Here is a 10262-nt window from a genome sequence, read left to right on the forward strand (position 1 = left end):
AGGGATTTGGCTTTGTTTCAGAGCCACCAGGGTTCAGCGTCAAGTACAAGACTGTTTACTCACCTGGATGCGAGGAACACGGCGTGAGGTGGAGACTCCGCACCACAGACCCACGAAGCCGAAAGGGACCTCAAAAGATCACTTGGTTCCCCCTTCGCCAAAAGGAGCCGCTTTACCAGCGCCATCTCCAACACGTTCTTCCCTAACCCGTTCTTAAAGGTCTCCAACAACGGAGGCGTCGCACGCGCTCCGGCAAGCTGTCCCTAACCCCACGAAGCTTGATGCAGTTGAAGCCCACGACTGTGTGATCCATTTATCCTGAGCAGTGGGAACAAGGCTCCTTTAAAGCACCCGTTTACAAATCCGAAGAACATGATGTCTCCCCTTCCCTCCAACTCAACACCATGGCTCCAACTCAACACCGTGGCTCTTTCAGCCTTTCACTGGTCGCCCAAGGCCTCCAATCGTTCCTCCCCCTCCTCTCTATGCTCCTTCGAGTTTGCATCTGCCCCGAGGTGCAGCACCCTAAACGACATTGCCCTCCCGCCTCACCCCACAGCCGTGGGCAGAGCTGGGTGTTGTCACATACATCACAGGCTGTTCCCATTCATGCCCACCGGCATCACAGCACCTTTTCCTACACGAGGACGCGATCCACCAGGACATTCTTACGTCTTCCTTTCCACACCAAACTCCGCTCACGCTTGCTCCATCAGCACACCGTTACTCCAGGCTAGGCACTGCTCCTTATGCGTTTGCGTGACTTGACGGAAGTGGCGTTTTGCTGAGCACGGAGCGTCGATCGGAAACTGCAGCAAAGTACATGACAACCACCTGATAATTCAATCTGTTTGACCAATCAACATTATCCTGGCAATTAAAAGGCGTGCCCGAACTTCCCCAAAGGTAACTGCAAGCGGCTACACTTCTGCCAGCCAGCGCTGTAGGAATCAAGTTAACGGACCCGTCCCTAAACACAGAAAGAGGCCTGAACTTGGGAAAACCTGCTGCAGAGGCAGAGCTTTGTGTTCTTGCTCCTGGAACAGGTATGCCAAGCCCAACAGCCTTTTCCTCCTGTACCCTTGTAGGTACTGAAGTGACGGAAAGCCTTTTGACAGAAGCCCAGGGTAACGAGAGCCAGGTTGCACTAGAAGGGAATAAAGTACCACCATGCTGCCAAGGTGCCTTCCGAACACCCGCAACAGCTTCCACACCTTGGCAGAAAGTACTGGAGAGGGCAGGTCACTCAAGAACACCAACAGCTCCTCCGCTGCCGCTCCACACCAAGAGCTCTTCTCCAGCCCGCACCCCGGGAAGCGTTAATCGCAGCGCATCGAATCATCTCGGAGGACTCCTAGACCCACCCAGGCTGGGTTTAGGCTGGCAGCCAGCATGCAGACAGAGTTTAGCGTGCCGTGTTTAGTGTACATACATACGCACACGTTTGTGTAACCAGCACGAGCTACACTTCCATTGCTATTTACAGCTTACCATCTCTGCACTCCAAACACGGTGCGAGTCAAACCAAGGGGTAGGGTACCATGGCCGTATCCAACATCATCTCTGCTTGTACTTGACTTCAGGAAGGTCCACATGCTACCCACGGTAGCGAGCAGTGGTGTTTCAGCGTGGTTCTTGATCCTCATTTACCCTAGGACTAAGCCCCATACCAAACAGGAAAACCACCAGGGTACACCCAGACAGCCCACCATGGCGGCACAATCTAAACCGAAGGGTTAGGCCTGGCTCATCACCAGCCTACAACCGCCTGGAGCGAGACGCTGCGTTTGCCTTCGCTCAGGAGAGCGGTGTCCATGGGACTGCTGCCGAGAACAGAAAGCAGCACCTTAGCCTGGCAAATTCGCATTCCAGCTCACTCGGATCGCTCTGCAGGGCACCAGCATCTTCCCATCTCACCACTTACGCGAGGCTCATTTAAGAAGAAAACAAACAGTACCGGTCACTTTGTAAAGTGTTTATTCAAAAGCTTCATAGCACCATCTTGGGTTGGTTTGTTTGTTTGTTTTTCAAACATCCAAATAAAATGCAGCAATTAAAGCTTGTTTTTTTCTCTTGAGAATGACACTAACTCCACCTGTGATGAGATTTACGGTTGTTCTGGCTAATATAACTGACAAAGAGCGCTCCTGTGCACACAGACATAGCACTGGGCCGTGACACGGGTCATCCAGCCCTAGCTCAGTACTGGAAGAATAAAACCAAGTTAAACTGGAAACCTCAACAAATCAGTTCCCCCACCCCCCACCCCCGATTATGCCGGAAGAGAACATTTTTCTGAAGGCAATTTTTAGCAGTTTCAATTCTCATGTCCCCTCCAAGACTTCAGCAAAACTAAAAACGTAAATAGGCAAAATATTTTGGGCATTCCCCTCTGGTAGAAGGGAGACAACGGATAGTGAATTTGCAAGTCTCTTGATGTATTTTGTTCTAACAATCACCTAGCTGTTAATTCCTAACAAGGGCCCTTTATGGCCTCTTTCCTAAGGAAAGATGGTTCAAAATAATTCTACCGAGTGGCCACACTGATTTTAATTAAAAATTTAAGGTAAAATCATGCTGCCATTGACAGCGCTTGTAACATTTCATTATGAGCTTGTTCCTTTCCCCTTTTTAGTTTTGCGGAATAGTCGGAGAGCTTTTTTTCAGCCAGGTCACTAAAGCGCTTTTCCCCAAATCCTTAACTTACAGCTGAAGAAAACAGACCGCGCCAAGTGCTTGGTCACGTTATCATTTGGCTATGGCTTCCGACCACTGGAGTTCTCTATTGCATCTACTTCTGGTTGACCGTTAGGAGGCAAATACTCTGGAGTTCACTTGGCTAAAGCCCCCATAGGGTCCCAAGCTGGCAAAACGATGGGTTCTTGCTGCATCACTGCCAAGACGTCTTCTGGTACGTGCTTCTTATCCACCACCACTTCGTACACGTACTCCGAGAACCAGTCATCGGTCATGATCAGGTAACCTGGGGATGAGAAGAGTGGATTACGAGAGACCCGTTACCAACCCAGGGAAGCAGTCACACACTTCACCCGTGAACGGCACGTTCCAAATGGGACCTGCTCGTACTTCGGGTCTCTCAAGGCCAAGAAAAACACTTTTCTTTTAGCATACTAAAAGAAATTAACACCCAGGGTAACCGGATGTACTTTGTGTGCATGGAAAGACCAACCAAGACACCTGCCAGGAAAAACAAGACCCAGAATATTCATCATTGCTGCTTCCTCTGTTGAAACAGGCACTGGGAATGCTCAAGTGAGTTATGATGCCTTAAAAAAAAGGCATTTAAGGCAGAGTGAAAAGTTACCCAAGTCTCTGGCTTTTGAAGTTTTCAAGATTGTGTTGAGAAGGGAAATTCTCCAGGTGAGCAAAGCCACCTCTGCCATAAGAGAGCTTTGCTGGTTCAGTTCTCACAGTGAGAGGAGCCCCCCTGCTTTCCTCAAACGTAAACCCATCTAATCACACCTGGGCTGAGCTGAACCTTCACCTTCTCCCCATTACGATTCCTGCAAAGAAGTTCAGTAGCAGCCTTTAACCGGAGGGGAAAGTCACGCTTACAGCACCACAGGTTTTAGCAGAAAGCTGCTACTGGAAACAAACTGTTCAAGGTGCAAACTGCAAACAGCAGTGGCTGGGAGAAAGCAAGCCTTTAGGAGACAGATGAGGCAGCTTTATGTAATAAAGTTCCTCATGTCCTTATACAGTATCATCACACAATCAAATGAAACAAGAAAATGTCCAAAGAATATGGACAATAAATGCATCTATCTACACCATCTTGTTTCTAAAGCAAGAGATCAGATAATTCCCATAAATTAAAAACCCTATCAATTGTAATCCGAGCTAGAGGCCGGTTTGGAAACACTGCCAAAGGGAGCTGCCTTGATTATTCTCTCTTCAGGATATGAGTTCTTGGGACACACAAAAACCTCTCACTCCCAAGAGCCAACAAGTAATTGCACCCCGAGAGGATAATGAACTCAGCTTCTGACATCCTGTATCTCAGAGCTTGACAGTGCTGATTAGGATCACAGTGTCTGAACAAGAAGGGAACGTCAAGCAGGACTTCAGAACACGCAGATGACGACGGTGGCTCTTTGAGCGGGCCTGTGCCCAGCCTCGCAACGGAACCCGTTATCAACCTCTTCGGTGAAAGGAGACACGTACGTTATAGGCAGCGGTACGTCGACCCGAGAGCCGGCCAAAGGCAGCCCCGAGCTCTGCACTCGCCCAGGGAACAGGCAGCAGTGCAACACAACACCTCCCTGCACTCTGGGCAGGTACACAGCCGAGTTCTACCCCCGGAATTAATCTGCTGCTGCTACTCCAACCACCTACGTGTTGAGGCCAGAACAGGGACAAGAACTTGCAACAGCATCATCCTGTTGTAACATAACACAGCCCCTGACTCCTCTGGGCCTGAGGCTGGTCCACGTCTCTCACCTACCCAAAGGCAAACCTGAACATGCAGCATTTTAAAACCGACAAGCTGCTGCCCAGGGACAGGCCAGTCGGGGGTGAACGGCCTGCGAGTTACTGCATGCCCTGGGATTTGGGCACCTGGAAACAGCACCCTTGAGAGCTCCCAAAGGGCCTGGTACAAAGCACTTTGGGCTGTGCTGGAACCCCTCCGGAGGGAGAGCGGATGAACAGAGCCCTTCCGTTGTAGGGTACTTGTGGGATGACACGTGCACAAACACAAATCCAGACGCCGGCAGTCAAACCCATAATGCGTCTTCACGCAGAGGAGTCCGCAAGCAGCAGCCAGAACAAGAGATTAAAGCAGTCAAAAGGGAGCTGACTGCTGGCTGGAGACACATCACAACAGCGTGCTGCTGCTAAACCGAGCAGAGGGACTCCTGTCACAAGGATGTGACAACGTGATTTAGTGCCCCCACTTTGAAAGACACCCGATGGGCTGAGCCGGGTTCAGTCAGGGAACCGTGTACCGTGTCTCCAGAGCAAAGGCGTAAGCACGATAACTTAACTTGCCTGTGTGCCTGACAAAACGCCAGTGAAACACAGAAAGGAAATATTTCACTGGGAAGCGACTTTTTTTACTCCCAAAACAAGCCGTGTTTGTCAGCAGCTGTGTTCATTCCTTGAGGAAAAACAGACAGGATTCCAAGAAACTCTTCTACAACAGATACGAATGCAATTACTAAATATTTGGGAGACGCGATGCTAGGCGGTTCCCAGGGCTTCCCTTTCTCCGGGACAAGCACGACCACAAGAATTCGGTTCTGCCCGCTCCGTGCGGTGTGAGCATATAAATAACTCCACTCCGTAATACCCAAACCAGGAGTCAGGGTCTTTCCAGCCCTCCAGCATGCAAGTCGGGGGAAGCTTGTTATCTGGCACCTCGGGCCGCGCACAGAGCAGCCCACATGAACACACACTTCCTTGTACCCTTTACCATCCCACCCAAGAGATAATGGAGTTGGGCTGTATCCCCCACACCCAACTGGGATTTGCCAAGTTTAACATCATTCTTGGCTGCCTCTTTACTGAGGTGGATTCTGGTTCTCTGCACAGGACTGATCCAAGCAGCTTCCCAATTCCTTAACGAGGCAGGATTAAAACAGCATCACTGCCAGCCAGACTTGGTGGCACAGCAAGAGAGCTAGGACAGCATGCACATCCATACCCTGCTACAGCAGCTAGTGCTGGACACGGAGGAGCGAAGGAGAGCAGGAGGAAGGGGGGGATACCCTGTCAAGTTATCTCTGATGTTTGAGAGCTCCAAAGGGTACAACCAGCTGCCTTGAGCTCAACAGTGGGTTGTTGGGTCACAGCTAAGAAAAACATTCAGGAATTCACCTCCCTGGAAAAAGGGTCTGAAATAGAGTCAAGCTTTCTAGTTCTGATGGGATTTTCTGTCAAGGCACTTTTCCAGACAACTCCCTCACCAAAACAAAATGTGGACAGTGAGCAAGACTTTCCAGGGTCACCACCAGTACAGAACAGACCAGTGACAGTGACTCAGGCAGCCAAGGGCGTACAGTCCACGCATACAAGGTATGAGCAGGGTTCATTCAAATAACACTGGGGTCCGACCGCATTTCAGAGGGACAGCTACTCCTCTCCAACAGCTCTAGAGGGACTTGTGCTTGAGAAGTCCAACCGTGTTTGGAAAAGAAATAGTGTCTAAGGAGGGTAAAGCGTGGCTGCAAACCAGGTAGCAAGTTAAGCTTACAAAGCTGGCAAACAACTTCAAAGTCCCCAAGAAGACTGGGTAACTGGGTTAAACTGGTGTTATTTCTAACTTAAAGCCTGAGGCACTACACTTCATTTCTATTTGCTGTATTTTATTTGTTCAGCCTGGAGCAGAGAAGCTCCAGGGAGACCTTAGAGCCCCTTCCAGGGCCTATGGGGGCTACAAGAAAGCTGGGTGGGGGTGGTTTACAAGTGCAGGGAGTGACAGGACAAGGGGTAATGGGTTTAAACAGAGAGAGATTGAGATGGGACATCAGGAAGAAATTCTTCCCAGAGAGGGTGGGGAGGCACTGGGACAGGTTGCCCAGAGAAGCTGTGGATGCCCCATCCCTGGAAGTGTCCAAGGCCAGGCTGGATGAGGCTTGGAGCAACCTGGTCTATGGAAGGTGTCCCTGCCCATGGCAGGGGGTGGGACTGGGGGGGCTTTAAGGTCCCTCCCAACCCAAACCAGTCTGTGATTCCATGATTTTAAGTTATGTGCTCAAAATGAAGCAAGCAAAGACACATGCAGCTCTCCACACACACCGATCCCAGCCTCGCAGCTCCCTCAGAGCACTCCCTGACGCTCCAGCCCAGGGCCACCAGCACAGAACTGCCGCTGTTCGGTCACAGCTCAACAGGTACAACTTCTACTGGCAGCGTCAGGTTTCGTTCTCCCGCGCTGTAGTCTGGGAGTAACAGCCAATATCCTGAAATCGAGCCCAGTCTTCCTCCAGCTCTAGGACAGACCAACTCTGAACCGGTGCCAAGGAGCATATATGACTAGCAGGAAGCTGACAGACACCTATTAGCTTCCCAGCGTTTGGAGCCCTAACCAAAGCCCACGCTCAGCGGTTGTAAAGCCAGCTGAGTAAGGCACTTGCTTCCTGGAAGCGTTCCTCTACCACCAGCAGCATCTAACATCACAAACCAGGCATCTGGAGCATCTCAGTGTTCTGACAGTAGGAGCACGACTAACCAGGCCTCCTTATATTTCATACTCTATTACACACAAAGGTGCTTAAAATAGTCTGCATTTGGAGACAAGAAGTGTTCTGATGTTGCTTTTTAGTACTGATTTGGCTTCTTTAGTTAATCCAACATTCCAAAGTACATTTTACTACTGTCACACTGATGAGGCTGAGCATCACCAGCTTCATCATCAAGACTAATGATTTTTATTGGAATGCTTTGCTGTGAACGTATGCAGCCGACTCGGAGCAGGCACTACTGCAGGACCACGGGGCCGGAACACAAACTAAGACACCATTCCAAGAATATTCTACAGTTTAGCTAGCTGTTGTACAAGATACCAAAAGCTTATGAGTAAGACCACATCTTAAAACAGAGTTTTCCAGAAATAGTCTATTCCCAGAAGAAAACCCAGACATCCTGGGAAATCTTAGCCATAGCAGATCTTGTGAGCACAACATTTGGGATTAATGTGCCACAAAAAAATGTGGTCAGCAATGACTGTTGTGTTATGCCCTGGGACACAGTGAAGGCTGGCTTGGCACGCTCATCACCAAGTTTATCGTGGCATGGCTGAGCCCACATCCGGCCCCTCTCCATAGGGCAGGACAGCAGCCATGGAGTTGCCCTCCATCCCACTGAGGCAAAGCTGGCTAACCACAGGCCTTGGCAGAGCAAAGCCGAAACGCTCTCACCCCACAGCCCCACTCATCTAGGGCCAGGGAGGTCCAAGCTCCCCCGCAGACCAGCACCTCCCGTCATCCCCAACTAAGGGGTGAAGCAACTGGAAGCAAGTCTCCTACACCAGCGCTCAGCCGTGACTCCCCGTTTTGTCAGCACTGCCTGCCCACGTGCCGCGCCTGCTCACCCACCCCCTACAGCCCCCCAGCGCTGGCAAATCCCCCCTAAAGGGACCAACACGCGGGCCGAGGCAGTCACCAACAGGAGAGCAAGCTCCTGCAGAAAGCCTGGCACGTGCCGAGCTGCGCATCCCTGGATTGTTGCTGCTAGTGCCTGTCACACCAGAGAGGAGCACTGCCAGGATGCCACAGGTCTGTGCCTTCAGCACGTCTTCGCAAAGGCAACCCTAACTACCGTTTCTCACTCTCTCTCCCGGACAGGCGCAGGAGCTGCAGCAGTTTACACGGCGGCGGCTGAGAGCAACTGGCACCAGCCGTACCCTCAGTTCCTCCTGGGCAAAACCGGCACGTGAACACCCGCAGTGATGGGGACATGGTGCTTGGAAGGCAAATAAGCCACTCGTGAAGATTACAGTCGGTACCAACCAGCGTGAGGTCCCAGCGATGGGACAGCCCTACCGCACAGACTGACTCCTGTTACCTTTAGCACACTTCCAAGCATTGCAGACGAGTCTTCCTGCTCCCCTAGCAGATGGAGGAGGCATCTCCACGTGGCGTGCTTTGTGGAAGGGATCCCATCTTATCTGATGCCACGAAGCATTTCTTATCTATTGCCCCTCTATTAAAGGATGGTTTGCATACCCACTGGAATTCTCAGTATTTCAGAAGAGAAGCACTGCCGTATTTTCAGACTAACATTACCACATTCTTCAGACTAGTGTCCTGCAGCAGAGGAATACGAGCAACAAACCAGCAAAGGCCCCACTCTCCTGCTACCACACAAGCCGGTGGATTGTCTTGACAGGGAAACAGCTGGCGATTTATTTGTGACGAACAGCAAGCTGCTACGCAACACTTCGGAAACGAGCGGCTTTACAGCAATGAACTAATCAACCTTAAAAAGTTAATTTAAAATTTATTACTTTAAATGCTTCATTATATGAACTTCAGATACGTGTTTCTGGAATTCCTTTGATAAGCCTTGCTACTCACAGCAGGCCCTGAACTCATGGTGCACTCTGCAACTACCGGTACTAAGTGTGCCCTGACAGGCTGTCACTCAAGCTCTCACAGAGAGAGAGTAACCATTAAGTAACCTGGCTAATGGCCAGTCTGAACCCATTTGATCTGGTGACAGAAGTCTACCAGCATCTTCCCATCACCTCCCACACCCTACACAAGCAGAGTGGCTGTGGGACTGACCAGCTGCAGTGTAAGCACAGTGTCCCCCATGTTGTTAAGCTACACTGATACCCACTTCCGGCCTCCCCAGGGGCTTTGCCAACTGTGTCCTCCTGCCTTCAGGGCTGTCCGTGGCCATCACTTATGGCCACCTCCCAAAAAATGCAGTTGTCTCTACAGCTGAGCTTGCAACCAGTGTCAAGTTTATCCAGTGGCATTTCCTGCTTCTCCATTCCACGCTGACATTCGATTTACTTGGACGTAAATCACATTTAATGAGGAATTTGTCTTCCCAGAACACAGTGCCCTAGCTCGGTGATCCCCATGCTGCTGGCAGGCTTGTTCCCTGCATATCCTGGTGGTGGACACACAGCACATCCCCTCCCGATTTCCAAACGCTAAGTTCAGCTTTCTGTTCCCGTGACTAGAAATTACCTTTATTACCACGGTCTTCACCCCAGGAGTTTTCCACTCTCCATTTTTCAAACGCCTCTTCTTGCCCATCCTGTGACAAAACAAGTCAATGGCTATTCAGTCGTGAAGGACCATGTGAGTTTAGAGCAACCACCCCTGCCAAGCCTAAACCCAGCACCAAACCACGCGGCTCCGCTCCCAAAAGCCTACAGGCACTGGCATGTTTCAGACAAAGGTTCCTTGCTGACGGCTGGAGAAGTGTCATTTTCCAAAGCAGTTACCTACCCGCTTGCGTGAGAAATAAGGGAACGTGGTCTAGAGCCTGCAGTAACTAAATATTTGAACCAGGGAACTGAACTAAATTCAAGTTTGGACTTGACTGACTGCACTTGAGCAGCCTCCCCATCGCCCGTCGGGACATGGGGGCCTTCCGAAATGCAGAATGCGCAACATGCTGGGACAGGAGTCAGGAAAGGAACGAGGAAGCACCTGTAGTAGTTTAGAGCCGTATTCGTAATGTGCAAACGGGATGGATCTAACAATACAGCTCCAAAGCAGGGTCTCTGAAAGACTTAAGTGGCTTCTGAGGAGCAGGAAGCGCATTCTACTGCGGGATCGGAA

General features: G+C 50.6%; 1 protein-coding gene across 1 annotated transcript in view; it reads right to left on the reverse strand.

The window, feature by feature from the left end:
- Nucleotides 1–2601: 2601 nt before the first annotated feature.
- Nucleotides 2602–10262, reverse strand: part of BLMH (bleomycin hydrolase) — a gene marked incomplete at its 5' end in the record, with an annotated part of 19202 nt that continues 11541 nt past the window's right edge. The window contains 2 exons of the mRNA XM_010148292.1: nt 2602–2983; nt 9663–9732. Coding sequence (XP_010146594.1) covers nt 2832–2983; nt 9663–9732 — 222 coding nt within the window. The remainder of the gene's footprint in view (nt 2984–9662; nt 9733–10262) is intronic.

Source organism: Eurypyga helias, unplaced genomic scaffold, assembly GCF_000690775.1.
Source record: "Eurypyga helias isolate BGI_N326 unplaced genomic scaffold, ASM69077v1 scaffold30893, whole genome shotgun sequence".
NCBI classification, from domain to species: domain Eukaryota; kingdom Metazoa; phylum Chordata; class Aves; order Eurypygiformes; family Eurypygidae; genus Eurypyga; species Eurypyga helias.